Below are 18,973 nucleotides of genomic sequence, written 5' to 3'. Positions count from 1 at the left end.
ATCATAATTAACTAACAAATAGTGATTTGACAAATTTAGAACTTGACTAACTAAATTAGCACTATTCTTATTCATCCACAACTTTTAATTCTACAATTCGTAGTACAAACACAAACTTTCTTTCCTTCTTGGTATCGTGAAAAGGGGGGAAAATGCTAGACAAACAAGAATTCTGATACGTACATGATTTAATCTGAAAAATATATTTACGCAAGTATTCATTCATTCTTGTATGACCATATAATATATTATATATTAATTTAATATGTTTAAGAAACGGCATTGCGATTTGCAAGGTAACCTGTCCCACAAGTTTTCGTTTCTTTGCTTTCAGCTTAGGCACACTCAAAAGGAATATGATAATATCCTCTTTTAATGATTATGGTCTGGGCTTTACTAAGTCAAGTGCGTTCAAACTAGGCCCAAAGAAACAGAAACTCGTGTTATCTGGGCTGGGCTGTGCTTTGCTGTGCTGGGCTGGGCTTTGTCTTGGTTATCAGTGTGTGCATTGAGCCTAACCCAACTTCAATAGTATTGGGTGTTCTTTGTGTGTTTATGTTTCACTTTAATCCCTTGCATGAGTAGGATTGACATTAACTGTGCCTTCTGCAGATTAGGGAAATGGAAAAAATGGCAATGGAGGAAAGAGATCCTTCTATCTCAAATAAGTAAATATAAATCCATATTAAATATGTATTTTATTTAATTTATTATAATTCATTAAAAATATTTATTTTACATAACATGTTTTTTTACTATAAACTTACAAATAAATAAAATTGCTTAAAAATAATTGAAGAATGATTAAATTTATATAATATTAAATATTTGAAATAAACTATTATTATTAAATAATATTAAATAAAATATAATAATTTATCGTCAAATTAAGTTATATATTTATTTGAGTTGTGTATATGATGACGTCTTTTACATGTAACACCAAACGCTTTGTACTTGTTTTTTAATTAAACATTTGCGGTGAGTTTCGATTTAATAAATATTGAGCACATGTTTAGGTTGATTTATTTCACTTTAATAAATCTTATAATAAAATTATTTTAAAGAAAAATGTTTAGTTAAAAACTTCAACAAAAAAATAAATAAATTCAAACATTTTTTTTTTGTCTCAGAAGATTTAAGACTTATATTTAAATTTTAATAATTATGCAATTTACTTTCGCTGTATTTGCTTATAACAATATTCAGAGTTTCTTTTAAAAATTTTGCGATATAAAAAAAGGTTATAATATTCTTCATTATTTTTGGGGAGAGTTTATTACATTCTTTTAATTACAAGTCAGGAAATTTTTTTCTAAGACAATATTTTTTATAGTTGTCATATTTTTAAAACTTTAAAGAATCTAGCAACAAGCCAAAGAGTAAGGAGAGTTTTTGTCAATCTCAATACTGATTGTGAGTATATATATTTATTATATAAAAAATATATTTTATTAAAAACACTTCAAATTAATATTAAAGATTAATGATAATGTTTTATTTTTTTAATTATGAATGTCATGGAAATATTTATTAAATGATTAATAAATAAATTATTTATTATTTCAAAGCATAATGAACTATATGTTGATAATATTTGTAATAAAAATAATTAATGTTGCGGGTGATTTTGGCGGGAACCAACGTATCAAAGCACGCGCCAAAATAACCCTACTTTATAGGTGTCCACTCCAAAATCTCAGTGTCACAGAGTTGCATTGCAGATCCGAAAGCATGGAAAAATCCTTTGAGTCTCCGTCTCCATCTTGCAGAGGCAGATCCAAGAAGAAGCTTCATCTCCGAAGCTCTGAAGTTGAATCGCCAGATTCAGTTCAACTGAGCTCCAAGACGCCGGAGAAGAAGACACTGCAGCGCACGCGCAATCGCGGCGTTGCGCTCTCCGTCGCGGAAATCAGGAAGGTCGCTGAGCGCTTGCAAGATCGGAAGCAATGCAATGATACGACTTCGTCGCAGGTTAAATCTGCTAGGAGGCAAATTTCTTTGCCTTCCCCTAGTAAACCCAAGACTACTTCTGATGAATCACTCAAGCTACCCGAAAAGTATGTATTTGATGTTTTTCATTTTGCTGTTATGGAAAATTTATCTTTTTTTTGAATTTTTTCATTTGGGGTTTTTGTGTAGGTATGAAATTTTGGGAGAGTTCTTCAACAACTTGGATAGTTCGATTCGATTATTGCGTTTGAAGGGATCGATGCCGTCCTTTACAAATATCAGTCCCAAGATTGAATGTTTAACTGATAGGTATGTAATATATATTTTTTAAGAAAATATAATAATAATAATATTATTATTATTATTATTATTTTGTATTTTAAGGTTAGTATTCAATCAATGAATTGTGTTTTTGACATGTTTAATTATTATTATTATTATTATTATTATTATTTTGCATTTTAAGGTTAGTATTCAATCAATGAATTGTGTTTTTGACATGTTTAGGAGGTTTACGCATGGCCATCTGGCCCAGATGAAATTTGTCTTACCCGAGGCTATTGTTATTAAGAAGGTGTTGGTGTTTGATGAACGGACAAGTTGTATGAAGCCGGATCTTCATGTTACTATAAATCCTGATGCGGTGGAATCTGACGCAAAGGCGTTGCCTCAATGCGGGAGTGTGTCGCTCAGGAAGTTGTTTCGCACACGGCTCAGAGATTTTTGTAAATCTCATCCTGAGGTGGGAGACTATAATTCAAACTTGCATTTCTGCTTAATCAGATTTTTATTATGCTAAAATTATTGCTGATTTTTGCTCTCTCTGCCAAACATTACCTTTTTAATCATGTGTACTATTTGGTCTAAAAAATGCAACTCCGTGCAGGGTGATGAAATTCCAGAGGAAACACTGCCTGAGCCATTCAATCACCCAAAGAAAGACAGTATATTGGACATGTTGAAAACACGGTCCTCATCTCTGGCTACAGGGACATTATCTGATGCATGTGAAGCTCATTCTCCAGCAATTTTGACTCCATGTATGAAGAATAATGACGTTGCCAATGATGCAGAACCTGGTAGCATAGAAGAAAATTTGTCAGTGCCTATCACGACATCGGCTGAATTGCTTTACCAGCAGCCGGCAATAGCCTCTCATGTGCCTCAATCTTTTCGAAGGCAATTTTCTCAGAAATGTAAAGCGAATGGAGCAGATAACGTACAGCAAAAGTCTCCTTTAGATTCATTACCACCCCTGGCCTTTTCAGTTTCAGTGTCTAGCCCGAAGAAAAATCCGTCTGTTGATGGTACTAAATCTCATCTGAGAGCTTTCCCATCTAAGTTGGCTTCGGAAACAACTAGTAGTGGAAGGTGTATAGCTATGTGTGCCTCTTTGGAATCATCCAATGCTCCCCCTTGTACTCCAAGCAAAACCATTGAGCATAAAGAAAACAAAGATGGGTCTCTCGAAAGCATTGATGCCATGTCAACTCCAGCTAAATTTATTTCTACTCCGTCCAGGTTGATGACTGCCACACCTGCCTTGCCTTCACCCAAAAGACATTATATGAGCCCAAATGACAACTCTACTAGTTCTTTGAACAAGTTAGTTAGGCGTCCACCTCGTTCTAGGTCATTGAAATTTGACTCTCCAGTGAAGAATAAAGAGACTGTGAATGAAGACACTGCTGGTGCCTTACCAATAGATGATGATGTTTTTGAAATTCTCCCAGAAAATCTTATAAAATCGGTATGGCCTTTCTTTTACAATGCTACCTGAATAAAACTCACCTGTCCCCTTTTAATATATATTTTGGTAATAACAAATCATTTTGTTTGCAATTTCCTGTATAGGTCCACTAGCTTGAGTGCTAAAGTTTTATTGCAATACTAAAAGTCTAGCAGTCATGGCATCCATTTGACATCAGACCTTCACTAGGAATAAAAATTATTGTTGAAATCTTCTTAAATAATAAAATTGGACTAATAAAAAAAATATGAATTACTTGTTAGTAGAGAAACAATTGAAATAAGGCTTTCTTCTTCCTTTTTAATCTGTTGTCCTATGAAGTATGGTCAAATTTCTGTATCTTTGGCACTAGTGCGTAAATTGTGCCTGTGGCTTATTTGTGTCTGCACTGAGCCTAACCTAACTTATTGCACCCTGAGTTCATCTATTTCTTGAGTAGTTTAATAGTATTGGGTGTCCATTATCTGTTTAGGTTTTACTTTTATTTCTTGCATGAGTAGGATTGACATTAACTGTGCCTTCTGCAGATTAGGGAAAAAGAAAAAATGGCAATGGAGGAAAGAGATCCTGCTATCTCACAAGCAAAGAGACGGAAAAAAATTATTGCCAGCCTACCTAAGCTGTTTAACATGATTCACCTCTTGTTTCACAAGCGTTCTGTTATCACTAAAGAGGAGCTTGTGAGCAAGATAATCTCAAACCACTGTGATATTGTTGACAGAAGTAAGGCACTGTTCTATGCAAAAATGATTTAAATTAAGCCTATAGTTTATAGTTATCTGAAAACTAAAATTTGTGGTTTGTAATCTTAGGTGAAGTTGAAGAACAGATGAATTTGTTGCAAGAACTAGTACCTGAATGGATTTCTGAGAAGTTGGCCTCTAGTGGGGATTTCCTAGTCTGGTAAGTTTCTTTGGTTTAAGCATGTTTTCTATTCTACACTTATAATTTTAACAATGTACCTTACCTTTTCCTTGGTTTTGATTGTATCATTTGTGTTTTTTGTAGCATAAATAAAATGTTGAACCCTGAAACTGTACGAGCATCACTTGAAGAAGCAAAGTGAGCAAGGAGACAAATTTATTTAAAAGTACTTGTAGAGGTTTATGAAGCCCATGATGAAAATTGTCTTTTGGGCTGCTTGTAGATGTTCAATTTATTTTGTCGTGGGTTTCTTGTAGCTGTTCAATCTATTTTCTTCTGGGTAAATTCATGAGAGGCAATATTGCAAATCTACTCTTCTTTGTACATTGTAAGTATCACATTACAGTCAGTCCATGAAATATAAATCAGAGGCAACCGCCTTCATTTACCTAGGGTGGATTGGCAATGGCAATGCTTTTTGTACATAAGATATCAATTATCCTAATTTAACATAATCAATATTTATTTCTTACTAGTTTATGGCGCAGTTGACTTTATGATTCTTGGTAATTGCTATTTTTTTTAAATTTATCTTAAATGTATTTAAATGATTTTCTTCACGTTTGGGGTGAATTCCTGAAGGGGAGTAATCATTGGTCACATTGAAATTCTTTCATCAAACTCAGATGCAGACAAATCTGGATGTCTCTGAAACATGAGACTTTTCCTTTTTAGTTGAAAATTGAAAAGGAGTATTATCAAAGCCCACACAAATTGATAACAATTTAAGACTAATTGAATGATAAAAGTTTGTAGATAAAATAATATGATAAAAAAATTAAATTGCCGTTTTTTCTAGACCAATATTCTATTCATGAGGGCTCATAATTCATTAGAAGTTACATTTTATAATACAGTGAAGTTCTCATAGTCATAAAGCAGAAATCAGATTATTGCCAGAATAATCTTTTTCATAACTGGGCTTATAGCTTTGCCATATTCTTCTTTCAATATATGTTAATTGGTTTCCTGTATTACGTTCCTTGGTGGCACCTCTTGCTCAGCTGATGTCTCTGTATGCATCACACTTTCTTTCTGCTCAACATGTGTTGGAATAGATTGTTGGGACTTATAATCTTGATCACTTTCTTTTCCCCATAATAGCAAGTACAGACCAATTATAACAATGACTACTCCCAATAAACTGAAACAGCCAAACATTTTTCAGAACTGTAGAAACAATGGGCTCAATTGTGCTTAAAAAGAGAAATATAGCGTACCTGCCAGTATGTAGTTGTTCCCCAAAAACCAAATATGCTAGGATTGCCACCAAAATTGTTCCAAGGGGACTAAACATACTCACAAAGACTGGCCCTTTTCGTTCCGTGGTCCAGAACTGACTGAAGATAATAAAACCCCCACATATGACTCCCTGCCATTAATCAAGTGTGATTCTGTTAGGATTTTATTTAAAATTGATTTTACTTTTTAATTTCAGCCTCTTAATTCTATACTTACTGCATATAAAATGCAAAAGATTTCAATAGTGGATGTGATGAACCATGCTGTAGGTTTGTCTTGCACAAGTACAGTAAAGACAGCAGACTGTGCTGCACCCATGCAATTTATCCATACTGTTAGCGACAGTTGTGCTGGATATTTCTTCACTACAATTGCCTACAAGCCAAGCAAGTAATGCTATTTATGGGTTGGGGAGCTGAAGTTGTGATGATATTACTCAATTATAGATAAATAAAAAAATGCAAGTAACACACTCTTTTAAATACACTATTTGGTATTTACTTTGTTAATTAACAACTTTTTTAAATTTCTTTGACCTTTTTAAAAAATTGAATAATTACATGAAGTATATTAAAAATTATATTAAATAGTGTGCTGTTAGCATTTCTCTAAATAAATATACCTGCAGTATGTACCATAAAGACCATGACATGCAACTTGCAATAGTCAAAATTGATCCTTTAATCCAGTTATTATGAACCAATTTGCCTTTGATATGCAACGGGGCACCCTGTAAGCTTTGTATCGTATGCCCTTTGTACAAAGTCATTATCAAGGCACCAACCAATGATAATACAGTTCCTAAAATTTTGGCCAGCCCATGAGGCTTCTTCACATCAACAGCCTCTAGCCTGTTTAAAAGAATCATGAACAAAATAGTCAAATGCAGAACTCTTGTTTTGTAGTGAGACTTAGATTATTTAACAAAATATTATCAGTGTTGAAAACAAACTAACTTGAGCTACTCACCTGAGTCCAACTGCGATTATAAATGTAAGAGATGATATTGCGTTAATCATCGATGCTGCAAAGGAAGGAGTGGTATATTTCAAACTTGCAAAAAACATGTTCACGGCAAGACTAACCCTGTTTTTCATAGTGAAGGAAAGTAAAGAGCAATGTAAGTTTCTTCATAATTTGATTACTAATGTATTTATGTTAAAAAAATGTCACTTGAGGACAATACCCGAAGAGGGAAAGAAAAAATAGCTCCATGAGCATTGTCATCGTCAATTTTGGCCATACTTTTCTGCAAAGAAGGAAATCAGATATAATGAAGTCGACACTTGGAAAGTGAAAATGGTTCTTCTAGCATAACTGAATCAAGGAAATCAGAGCATATGTTACTTTAATCAACATACAATGTCGTTGGTCTAGCATGAGTACTTTTACATGTGCATAAATTGCAGCACTGGAATAAAGTAAAGATATGTAGTATCAAGTATCCACTAAAATCGTTTTCACAAAACTTTTAGTAGGTGGATATAAGATGTACCTTTCAAGAACATAAGCAAAAGGAAGCACAACTATGCCCCCAACAGCATGCCGATAAGTAACAAAGACATGAGGGTTCATCCCTTTGTTTAATGAAGCCTCTACTAGGAAATAGAGAAAAGAAAGAGATATCTGAACAAGAACCATGATAAGGTGAGGCTTGAATTTCCTATACATCACCCCAAATGCACATTCACTGTTAGACATAGCTTAAGAATTTTGTGCTAAACTTGGCTTCTCCTTGATTGATTGTGAAGTTGGGATGCAAACTCCTAGGTTTATATATACAGATGGAAGATCTTTTTCCTCATATTCTTGCATATTAGCCTCAACTTCTAAAGGAAACTGACTTGGAAAGCTGATGACTGACTGGATCAAATACCTTATAATAGTTAGTTGAAAGTAATACACATGGAATACAACATAATATCACAGATATTAGTTAGCTTCGATCATTGTTTTAGACTTCAATCTCCAACCACAATTGTGGTTGCATCAACAGCATTTATCCGCAATCTTCCACAATATCAAGAATCGTGACATGTCTGTGACTGCAACCACAATTTAAACACATGCTGTGATTCTTTCACCTACACCCTAACTTCTATCTATATACCGTCTAGGAGTAAGTCTTTTCTTGACAAGACTAATTTCCTCAAAGGGACCTAATTAAAATCTAAAATTATTACTATATCCTTCAAAATGATTGACATCATTTTAAATATATTTATAAGGGTATCACTAACCGGTACCGTTAGTACACTGGTTAAAGCAATTGAAAATGATAAGTTTTTACTGAAACTTACGTTAGATTGCTTTGAAAATCACAATAGAAAGTATATTTATTATATTTCTTACAAGATTTTCACTTTTGGTTCATTAACCGGTGCTCTAAGGGAGCAGTAGTTAGCATTTGCCAATTTATCCTCTCAGAGAACTAATTCTTAAACAGGTAGGGAGAAAAAGATGAATAAAATTCAAAATGTTTAAAACTGTCGCTAGTAGGACACAGAAATTGTACACGTTCTACTTAGTGTACATACAACAATATTGACCCGTTGCACCTTTTCCTTTTTCATTTTTTTTATTATTTCTTTCCCCTTCCCCCTTATTCTTTGGTAAAATCTTGTCATGAAATGAATTTCATAGTACGGTGACATGCTGGAAATTCTTCAGAAAAAAAGAAAGAAAAAAAGTCCTTTTGTATGTCTCTTGGTTCAAGTGTATTACCATTACCTATTGAGCCGTATTTTATGTGAAGCAAAAGATATTTTATGCCCAGAATATTACTTATTTCCTAAGTCTAAGGTATAGACGGGGTAGAGGAACTCATGATACGAAAAAGAAAAAAGAAAAAAAAAAGGAGAAGCAAATTCCAGGCGCTTTACAGTTTCCTGATCAGAAAATATCAGATATGCATGGCTAGTAGTTAGAAGTAAAGGCTGTTGAATGTGTCTTCAATAGATGCAAAACAATGAAAGATCTATTCCATGTCATTTTATGAACTTAGCACTTTCCAGTTTTTGGCCATTGATATTTCTTCTTAATGGGAATATCTAGGCTGGAGAACTAAAATGAGAAATGGGTTCTTTCTTTAGTGCATCATTGTCATCTGCACATATTTTCAACTTTAAAAAAAATTCTAGTGGCCAGAATTTAAGCTTTGTGCTTAAATGTGTATTCTATCTTCTACTCTTTCGTTTCCCTTCCCTTTCTTTTCTTCCAAATTCTGCATTTCATTCCTTGTTTTATCTGTAGATTCACTGGAATATGTTCCTCTTTCTTCTTCCGTGCCAACAAGTCTTGGTTCATTTGAAAAAATTCTCCCCTTTAAGAGGATTTCTTGTTGATAACATGCACTTGAAAGGAGAGGGACCAAAATCCACCAAGCATGTTTCAAGAAAACTATTATTATCAATTATCATGTGTTATAATTACATATTTACAATTACATGGATGTTCAGCTTATCAAAACAAATAAAGAAACAAATTATATAAGAACTTTGTTTATTCCATGAATTAAATTGACCTTATTTTACATAACAGTCTAATTCAAATGTACGTATACATTAAAGCAGTAACCCTTTAGTAAGTCTCTTTCATCCTCAAAAGTTTAGATTCTCACCTCTACTATGGCTACCCAAGCTAGATACCTTAGACGGAACAACTTACTCAAATGGCATTCCCTCGAAATCAAGCAGTTTGAGTTGTCTTATTGTCTTAATTGAGATTGGATCATACTTTTAAAAGATGTTACACCATTCAAATGACCATGTACCACGGTTAGCACTTAGTAACTATGTAGCTACAAAGTACATGAAGTTTGAAAAATATCATATTCCTTTCCCACATGTATACACACTTTATGTCAAACGCAGACTCAGCAATTCAAGATGCATATTGATATATCAAATGTCCATGCTTCCTAGGTCACAACCTTTATGCTCTAGCACATGATTTTACTTCTCTACAGGCTGCAAATCTTTCAATGAGAAGCGTTGGCTCAAAGGTTTCAGGCCTTAGTACATTTGCAATTTCTTTCATATGATCTCTCAATTTGTAGTTTTTTTTTTAGACAAGTCGTGTAAATATTTTTTTCTTTTTTATATGGTATCTACCTACGTGACATCTAACTTTACTTATATAATATGAAGTTAGCATGGATAATACATAAATATCTACACTTTCATTATTTTCAATTTTTAAGTCACATTTTCAACTGCCCTAACTTTAGAAATTAAATAAGATATGATATTGTTAATGACATATATCGTTTGTACTATTTTCCAATCAAGTTATATAATCAACTCGTATATTGTGTAAGAAATAACAATCATTAACAAAGGACTTAATGAAAATAAAAATGAATTTTGAGGGACTAAATAAAAAATTTTAAAAAAAAGGAACAAGTAAAAAATCATATTTTTAAAAAATAAGATCTTATTTAAGCCAAAACTGTTAATTATACAACACAAGTAAAACATTTTTGTACAAATGAAAAGAGATTAAAAAAAGAAACAAAAAGAAAGAAGTATATGAGATGATAAATGATATGATAGAAAGAAAATAATGTTATAGAAAATGTTACAATTCTTTGTCAAAGAAAAACTATAATTAAAGCTTATAGAAGGGAAGTGTCTTGCAGTCAAGCTCCCTTCTGTTTTTGCACTCGAGGGCCAATCTTCGTCTAAAATCTATCTTAAGAAAAAAGTTTTACTAAATGGATACCGTCCGTTATTCGAAAGGCAGAATTGAAATATAGTGTCGAACAAGTAAGTGTAACTGTTGAGTTCTTTCAAAGAAGAAAGGACGGATTATTCACATTTCATTTAATGGTCAGAGGCGAATTGAAAGCTAAGCAGTGATAATTCTAAGAATTCATCCAGAAAAAAATAGAGATGTCTCCTACGTTACCCATATCATGTGGAAGTAGGTAAAAGCAATAATTTGTATTTTTTAAATGAATTATTTTTGTTTGCTGAAATTAAATACATTAATATGAATGGAATTGACTCGATCATCAAATTATAAATTATAAGTTCATAACTCTAGCTCATTCCTGAAAGAATTCGGTCTTATACATATATAAAAAAGATAACAAAAAAAGAAAGAAGAACTCATCTCGACTGTACAAGATAAGTTAATTACTTAATCTTGTCTTCTTCAAGAATAATTAAAAGTAACATTGATAACTATGTTGTATAGTGATTTTGCATTGAGGTGATTTGCATCATATTAGAATTTACACAACTTAATTTGAGAAAAAATCCTACAAGCACTTTGAAATCTTCAGCGTATATATTCTTCTCAAGGTTCCATTACAAATGCCGGTTGTGAAATAAAAAGAACCAAATGAAGTCTCAGTGTTTAGAAAACCTCAACAATGCAAAGGTTGAGATTATTTGGGCACAAGTAACTCGGAAGGTACATCTCCTTTTTTGGTAAGGAATATACCAAAAATATCACTTGAATAACATTGTATAATATTTTTTAATAATTTTATATTATAATAAATATTTTATCGTTTTATTAAATCCTGATCTATTATTATTTTAAGCAATGAATGCTGGTGAAATTTAAAAGAGCTTATATCTAAATGATTTTGTATTTTTAATGCACTTTTAAATAAAAATATATCATAACTTAATAGTTTAGACCACAAGGAAAATTATTAGGGGCAAAAAAAATTTTTATAAAATATTTAACTGCATTAATTGAGACTTGAACTTGTGAGTATAAGTTAAATTGGAATATATATTATATTTTAATAAAATAAAATTATAACATTTTAATAAAATTAAAAATTAAGCTTTTTTTAAAAAAATTGTTATATATATATTTTTTATAAATTGAATTAATTTTTTATTAAAAATAATAATATAGTAATAAATAAATATAAACATTAAAAAAAATCAAAAGATAATACTTTAAGAACTGCAAAATAATTTTTAATAAGATTCTGCAGATAAAAGTAAGTTAAAGCTTTATAAGCCTAAATTTTTTATGAAATAATATAAAATAAAATAAAAAATTTATTAAAAACTATATATTAATAAATAAATCAAAAGTTAATTCCTTTATGATGATAACTTTGATCTGATCAAAGATAAAAAAAAAATAATTTGCAGCTCTGTTGAATGTTTTAAATATTTAAAAAAAAAATCATAGCTTCGGACAAAATTATCTTCGATAAAAGATAATTGTATTAAAAAGAAAATAAAAAACAAATTTATTTGAGATAAGCTGTGAGAGGCTTTGAGCTTACCCTTGTACAGTGAAAATCTTGTTTCTCATAACGAAACCAAAAACACTTTCCCGGATAATATTTTTTAGTTTTTTTAATTTTTCATTGTCATTTTAAAATACCAATCTTTATATTTTTACTCCTTTAACGTTTGGTTAATCGTTTTCATTTTTTAAAAACAAAACTATTTTTAATTTCTATTATATTTGGGCTTTACTAACTCAAGTGGGTTATAAAATGAGGCCCAAAGAAACTGGGCTTTATATTAATGGCGGGAACCAACGTATCATCGAAGCACGCGAGAAGCACCACATCAATTTTCCCGCCAAATAACCCTAGTTTATAAGTGTCCAACTCCCAAGTATGTGTCTCGCAATTACATTGCAGATCTGAAAAGCATGGAAAAATCCTTCGAGTCTCCGTCTCTATCTTGCGGAGGCAAATCCAAGAAGAAGCTTCATTTCCGAAGCTCTGAAGTTGAATCGCCAGATTCAGTTCAACTGAGCTCCAAGACGCCGGAGAAGAAGACACTGCAGCGCACGCGCAACCGCGGCGTTGCGCTCTCCGTCGCGGAAATCAGGAAGGTCGCGGAGCGCTTGCAGGATCGGAAGCAATGCAATGATAAGACTTCGTCGCAGGTTAAATCTGCTAGGAGGCAAATTTCTTTGCCTTCCCCTAGTAAACCCAAGACTTTTTCTGATGATACACTGAAGCTACCCAAAAAGTATGTATTTGATGTTTTTCATTTTGCTGTCATGGAAAATTTATATTTTTTTGAATTTTTTTCATTTGGGGTTTTTGTTTAGGTATGAATTTTTGGGAGAGTTCTTCGATAGCTTGGATAGTTCGATTCGATTATTGCATTTGAAGGGATCGATGCCGTCCTTTACAAATATCAGTCCCAAGATTGAATGTTTAACTGATAGGTATGTAATATATATTTTTTTAAGAAAATATTTTAGTATTTTGATTATTATTATTATTATTATTATTGTTGTTGTTGTTGTTGTTGTTGTTTTGATTATTATTATATTTATTGTTATTGTTATTATTATTATTATTATTATTATTTTGTATTTTAAGGTTAGTATTCAATCAACGAATTGTGTTTTTGACATGTTTAGGAGGTTTACGCATGGCCATCTGGCCCAGATGAAATTTGTCTTACCTGAGGCTATTGTTATTAAGAAGGTGTTGGTGTTTGATGAACGGACAAGTTGTATGAAGCCGGATCTTCATGTTACTATAAATCCTGATGCGGTGGAATCTGATGCAAAGGCGTTGCCTCAATGCGGGAGTGTGTCGCTCAGGAAGTTGTTTCGCACACGGCTCAGAGATTTTTGTAAATCTCATCCTGAGGTGGGAGACTATAATTCAAACTTGCATTTCTGCTTAATCAGATTTTTATTATGCTAAAATTATTGCTGATTTTTGCTCTCTGCCAAACATTACCTTTTTAATCATGTGTACTATTTGGTCTAAAAAATGCAACTCCGTGCAGGGTGATGAAATTCCAGAGGAAACACTGCCTGAGCCATTCAATCACCCAAAGAAAGACAGTCTATTGGACATGTTGAAAACACGGTCCTCATCTCTGGCTACAGGGACATTATCTGATGCATGTGAAGCTCATTCTCCAGCAATTTTGACTCCATGTATGAAGAATAATGACGTTGCCAATGATGCAGAACCTGGTAGCATAGAAGAAAATTTGTCAGTGCCTATCACGACATCGGCTGAATTGCTTTACCAGCAGCCGGCAGTAGCCTCTCATGTGCCTCAATCTTTTCGAAGGCGATTTTCTCAGAAATGTAAAGCGAATGGGGCAGATAACGTACAGCAAAAGCCTCCTTCAGATTCATTACCACCCCTGGCTTTTTCAGTTTCAGTGTCTAGCCTGAAGAAAAATCCGTCTGTTGATGGTACTAAATGTCATCTGAGAGCTTTCCCATCTAAGTTGGCTTCCAAAACAACTAGTAGTGAAAGGTGTACAGCTATGTGTGCCTCTTTGGAATCATCCAATGCTCCCCCTTGTACTCCAAGCAAAACCATTGAGCATAAAGAAAACAAAGATGGGTCTCTAGAAAGCGTTGATGCCATGTCAACTCCAGCTAAATTTATTTCTACTCCGTCCAGGTTGATGACTGCCACACCTGCCTTGCCTTCACCCAAAAGACATTTTGTGAGCCCAGATGACAATTCTACCAGTTCTTTGAATAAGTTAGTTAGGCGCCCACCTCGTTCTAGGTCATTGAAATTTGACTCTCCAGTGAAGAATAAGGAGACTGTGAATGAAGACATTGCTGGTGCCTTACCAATAGATGATGATGTTTTTGAAATTCTCCCAGAAAATCTTATAAAATCGGTATGCCCTTTCTTTTACAATGCTACCTGAATAAAACTCACCTGTACCCTTTTTTATATATATTTTGGTAATAACAAATCATTTTGTTTTGAATTTCCTGTATAGGTCCACTAGCTTTAGTGCTAAAGTTTTATTGCAATACTAAAAGTCTAGCAGTCATGGCATCCATTTGACATCAGACCTTCACTAGGAATAAAAATTATTGTTGAAATCTTCTTAAATAATAAAATTGGACTAATAAAAAAATATGAATTACTTGCTAGTAGAGAAACAATTGAAATAAGGCTTTCTTCCTCCTTTTTATCTGTTGTCCTATGAAGTATGGTCAAATTTCTGTATCTTTGGCACTAGTGCGTAAATTGTGCCTGTGGCTTATTAGTGTCTGCACTGAGCCTAACCTAACTTATTGCACCCTGAGTTCATCTATTTCTTGAGTAGTTCAATAGTTTTGGGTGTCCATTATCTGTTTGGGTTTTACTTTAATCCCTTGCATGAGTAGGATTGACATTAACTGTGCCTTCTGCAGATTAGGGAAAAGGAAAAAATGGCAATGGAGGAAAGAGATCCTACTATCTCACAAGCAAAGAGACGGAAAAAAATTATTGCCAGCCTACCTAAGCTGTTTAACATGATTCACCTCTTGTTTCACAAGCGTTCTGTTATCACTAAAGAGGAGCTTGTGAGCAAGATAATCTCAAACCACTGTGATATTGTTGACAGAAGTAAGGCACTGTTCTATGCAAAAATGATTTAAATTAAGCCTATAGTTTATAGTTTTCTGAAAACTAAAATTTGTGGTTTGTATTCTTAGGTGAAGTTGAAGAACAGATGAAATTGTTGCAAGAACTAGTACCTGAAGGGATTTCTGAGAAGTTGGCCTCTAGTGGGGATTTCCTAGTCTGGTAAGTTTCTTTGGTTTAAGCATGTTTTCTATTCTACACTTATAATTTTAACAATGTACCTTACCTTTTCCTTGGTTTTGATTGTATCATTTGTGTTTTTTGTAGCATAAATAAAATGTTGAACCCTGAAACTGTACGAGCATCACTTGAAGAAGCAAAGTGAGCAAGGAGACAAATTTATTTAAAAGTACTTGTAGAGGTTTATGAAGCCCATGATGAAAATTGTCTTTTGGGCTGCTTGTAGATGTTCAATTTATTTTGTCGTGGGTTTCTTGTAGCTGTTCAATCTATTTTCTTCTGGGTAAATTCATGAGAGACAATATAGCAAATCTACTCTTCTTTGTACATTGTAAGTATCACATTACAGTCAGTCCATGAAATATAAATCAGAGGCAACCGCCTTCATTTACCTAGGGTGGATTGGCAATGGCAATGCTTTTTGTACATAAGATATCAATTATCCTAATTTAACCTGATCAATATCAATTTCTTACTAGTTTATAGCATAGTTGACTTTATGATTCTTGGCAATTGCTATTATTTTTTTTCAATTTATCTTAAAATGTTTTTAAATGATTTTCTTCACGTTTTGGGTGAATTCGTGAAGGGGAATTATCTTATGTTTCATATAGCTGAGCAACTTTCACAATATGTGAGCCGCAGTCGGTTACAAATACTTGTATGTGTATAAACCATTGGTCACATTGAAATTCTTTCATCAAACTCAGATGCAGACAAATCTGGATGTCTCTGAAACATGAGACTTTTCCTTTTTAGTTGAAGATTGAAAAGGAGTATTATCAAAGCCCACACAAATTGATAAACAATTTAAGACTAATTGAATGATAAAAGTTTGTAGATAAAATAAAGGGATAGAAAAATTTAATTGCCGTTTTGTCTAGACCAATATTGTATTCATGAGCGCTCATAATGCATTAGAAGTTACATTTTATAATAACTAACTGATCGTGCCACCTAGTTATGCTTTAGATATCGCGATGTTCTCATCCTCATAGAGCAGAAAGCCGATTTTTGCCAGAATAATACTTTTCGTAATAGGGCTTATTTTCCGTTAGGATGAATAATAGCTTGATAGCCTTGTCACATTTATCTTTCAACATGTTAATCGGTGTCCTGTATTACGTTCCTTGGTGGCAACTCTTGCTCAGCTGAAGTCTTTGTATTTGTCACACATTCTTTCTGCTCAACACGTGTTGGAATATATTGTTGTGACTTATAATCTTGATCACTTTCTTTTCCCCATAATAGCAAGTATAGACCAATGATAACAATGACTACTCCCAATAAACTGAAACAGCCAAACATTTTTTTAGAACTGTAGAAACATGGACTCAATTGTGCTTAAACAGAGAAACATGCTGTACCTGCCGGTGTGTAGTTGTTCCCCAAAAACCAAATATGCTAGGATTGCCACCAAAATTGTTCCAAGGGGATTAAACATACTCACAAAGACTGGCCCTTTTCGTTCCGTGGTCCAGAATTGACTGATGATAGCAAAACCCCCACATATAACTCCCTGCCATTAATCAAGTGTGATTATGTTACAATTATATTTTAAATTGATTTTAATTTTTAATTTCAGCCTCTTAATTCTGCACTTACTGCATATAAAATGCAAAAGATTTCAACAGTGGATGTAATGAACCATGCTGCAGGTTTTTCTTGCACAAGTACAGTAAAGAGAGCAGACTGTGCTGCACCCATGCAATTTATCCATACTGTTAGCGACAGTTGTGCTGGATATTTCTTCACTACAATTGCCTACAAGCCAACAAGTAACTTTGCTATTTATGGGTTGGGGAGCTGAAGCTGTGATGATATAACTATATTATAGATAAATGAAAAATGCAACTAACACACTCTTTTAAATACACTATTTGGTATTTACTTTGTTAATTAATAACTTTTTAAAAATAAAATTGACCCTTTTAAACAATTGCATAATTTCATGAAGTATATTGAAAAGTATATTCAATAGTATGTTGTTAGGATTTCTCTAAATAAATATACCTGCAGTATGTACCATAAAGACCATGACATGCAACTTGCAATAGACAAAATTGATCCTTTAATCCAGTTATTATGAACCAATTTGCCTTTGATATGCAACGGGGCACCCTGTAAGCTTTGTATCGTATGCCCTTTGTACAAAGTCATTATCAAGGCACCAACCAGAGATAATACAGTTCCTAAAATTTTGGCCAGCCCACGAGGCTTCTTCACATCAACAGCCTCTAGCCTGTTTAAGAGAATCATGAACATAATAGTCAAATGCAGAACTCTTGTTTTGTAGTGAGACTTGGATAATTTAACAAAATATTATCAGTGTTTGAAAACAAACAAACTTGAGCTACTCACCTGAGTCCAACTGCGATTATAAATGTAAGAGATGATGTTGTGTTAATCATCGATGCGGCAAAGGAAGGAGTGGTATATTTCAAACTTGCAAAAAACATGTTCACGGCAAGACTGACCCTGTTTTTCATAGTGAAGGAAAGTAAAGAGCAATGTAAGTTTCTTCCTAATTTGATTACTAATGTATTTCTGTTAAAAAAATGTCACTTGAGGACAATACCCGAAGAGGGAAAGAAAAAATAGCTCCATGAGCATTGTCATCGTCAATTTTGGCCATACTTTTCTGCAAAGAAGGAAATCAGATATGAATGAAAGTCAACACTTGTAAAGTGAAAATGTTTCTTCTAGCATAACTGAAACAAAGGAAATCAGAGCATGTGTTACTTTAATCAACATACAATGTCATTGGTCTTGCATGAATACTTCTACAAGTGCATAACTTGCAGCACTGGAATAAAGTAAAGATATGTAGCATCAAGTATCAACTGAAATCGTTTTCACAAAACTTTTAGTAGATGGATGTAAGATGTACCTTTCAAGAACATAAGCAAAAGGAAGCACAACTATGCCCCCAACAGCATGCCGATAAGTAACAAAGACATGAGGATTCATCCCTTTGTTTAATGAAGCCTCTACTAGGAAATAGAGAAAAGCAGCAGATATCTGAACAAGAACCATGATAAGGTGAGGCTTGAATTTCCCATACATCACCCCAAATGCACATTCATTGTTAGACATAGCTTAAGAATTTTGTGCTAAACTTGGGGTCTCCTTGGTTGTTCTTGAAGTTGGGATGCAAACTCCCTACATTTATATATACAGATGGAAGATCTTTTTCCTCATTATTCTTGCATATCAGCATCAACTTCTAATGGAAACTGACTTAGTTATGGAAGTTGTGTCATTGCTAGTTTGCTAGTCGGTCGTGGCTGAGACCATGGCCATGTGGTCCAGGAGTGTTCGATCTCTCTCCTTGCTCCAAGAAAATAAAAAATGAGAAATTTTAGAAAAAAAAAGAAAAAAGAAATCTTATTTTGTTTTCTTTCATTTCTACTTTCTAACATTTACGCTTGATATTTGACCAAATAATCATATCAAATTGTTCAAATACTCTCAATCAAAATGCAATTGGTTAATCATAGCATTCTCCACAGGCTATTGTATGATGTAATGCAACGATAGCCTCTAAAAGCATAGCAAAGAAAAAAGTGTATTAAGATGTT

At 33.2% G+C, this 18,973-nt stretch overlaps 4 protein-coding genes across 4 annotated transcripts; 2 read left to right on the top strand and 2 right to left on the bottom strand.

The window, feature by feature from the left end:
* Positions 1–1,726: 1,726 nt before the first annotated feature.
* Positions 1,727–8,693, top strand: LOC113872651 (CDT1-like protein b). Its single transcript, XM_027510358.1, has 7 exons — positions 1,727–2,060; positions 2,143–2,262; positions 2,461–2,695; positions 2,840–3,703; positions 4,231–4,426; positions 4,516–4,606; positions 4,712–8,693. Exons 1-7 carry the CDS (start codon positions 1,735–1,737, stop codon positions 4,767–4,769), a joined length of 1,890 nt encoding a protein of 629 aa, XP_027366159.1. The 5' UTR covers positions 1,727–1,734; the 3' UTR covers positions 4,770–8,693.
* On the bottom strand, positions 5,585–7,570 carry LOC113870709 (WAT1-related protein At3g18200-like). The gene is made up of 7 exons (XM_027507116.1): positions 7,365–7,570; positions 7,056–7,118; positions 6,839–6,955; positions 6,492–6,720; positions 6,086–6,244; positions 5,848–5,999; positions 5,585–5,771 (listed from the first exon to the last, which is right to left on the bottom strand). The coding sequence occupies exons 1-7, from the start codon at positions 7,568–7,570 to the stop codon at positions 5,585–5,587; spliced, it is 1,113 nt and encodes a 370-aa protein (XP_027362917.1).
* A 3,812-nt stretch (positions 8,694–12,505) lies between the features above and the next one.
* On the top strand, positions 12,506–15,642 carry LOC113870707 (CDT1-like protein b). Its single transcript, XM_027507112.1, has 7 exons — positions 12,506–12,831; positions 12,914–13,033; positions 13,232–13,466; positions 13,609–14,472; positions 14,999–15,194; positions 15,284–15,374; positions 15,480–15,642. Exons 1-7 carry the CDS (start codon positions 12,506–12,508, stop codon positions 15,535–15,537), a joined length of 1,890 nt encoding a protein of 629 aa, XP_027362913.1. The 3' UTR covers positions 15,538–15,642.
* An 854-nt stretch (positions 15,643–16,496) lies between these two features.
* Positions 16,497–18,488, bottom strand: LOC113870706 (WAT1-related protein At4g08300-like). Its single transcript, XM_027507111.1, has 7 exons — positions 18,283–18,488; positions 17,971–18,033; positions 17,754–17,870; positions 17,406–17,634; positions 16,998–17,156; positions 16,760–16,911; positions 16,497–16,683 (listed from the first exon to the last, which is right to left on the bottom strand). Exons 1-7 carry the CDS (start codon positions 18,486–18,488, stop codon positions 16,497–16,499), a joined length of 1,113 nt encoding a protein of 370 aa, XP_027362912.1.
* Positions 18,489–18,973: the final 485 nt, after the last annotated feature.

Source organism: Abrus precatorius, unplaced genomic scaffold (genome assembly GCF_003935025.1).
Source record: "Abrus precatorius isolate BTA unplaced genomic scaffold, Abrus_2018 Scaffold7, whole genome shotgun sequence".
Lineage (NCBI taxonomy): Eukaryota > Viridiplantae > Streptophyta > Magnoliopsida > Fabales > Fabaceae > Abrus > Abrus precatorius.
This window is presented reverse-complemented; position numbering and strand designations above follow the sequence as displayed.

Coding starts and splice junctions, on each gene's coding strand:
- LOC113870707 (XM_027507112.1), top strand. CDS start 12,506: ATGGAAAAATCCTTCGAGTCTCCGTCTCTATCTTGCGGAGGCAAATCC. Junction 15,195..15,283: donor CTGTGATATTGTTGACAGAA/GTAAGGCACTGT, acceptor TTGTATTCTTAG/GTGAAGTTGAAGAACAGATG. Junction 15,375..15,479: donor AGTGGGGATTTCCTAGTCTG/GTAAGTTTCTTT, acceptor TGTTTTTTGTAG/CATAAATAAAATGTTGAACC.
- LOC113870706 (XM_027507111.1), bottom strand. CDS start 18,488: ATGTCTAACAATGAATGTGCATTTGGGGTGATGTATGGGAAATTCAAG. Junction 18,034..18,282: donor TTTGCTTATGTTCTTGAAAG/GTACATCTTACA, acceptor CCTTCTTTGCAG/AAAAGTATGGCCAAAATTGA. Junction 16,684..16,759: donor GAACAACTACACACCGGCAG/GTACAGCATGTT, acceptor TGGCTGTTTCAG/TTTATTGGGAGTAGTCATTG.
- LOC113870709 (XM_027507116.1), bottom strand. CDS start 7,570: ATGTCTAACAGTGAATGTGCATTTGGGGTGATGTATAGGAAATTCAAG. Junction 6,245..6,491: donor CTTTATGGTACATACTGCAG/GTATATTTATTT, acceptor CTTGGCTTGTAG/GCAATTGTAGTGAAGAAATA. Junction 6,000..6,085: donor TCTTTTGCATTTTATATGCA/GTAAGTATAGAA, acceptor GATTAATGGCAG/GGAGTCATATGTGGGGGTTT.
- LOC113872651 (XM_027510358.1), top strand. CDS start 1,735: ATGGAAAAATCCTTTGAGTCTCCGTCTCCATCTTGCAGAGGCAGATCC. Junction 2,696..2,839: donor TTTGTAAATCTCATCCTGAG/GTGGGAGACTAT, acceptor AACTCCGTGCAG/GGTGATGAAATTCCAGAGGA. Junction 4,607..4,711: donor AGTGGGGATTTCCTAGTCTG/GTAAGTTTCTTT, acceptor TGTTTTTTGTAG/CATAAATAAAATGTTGAACC.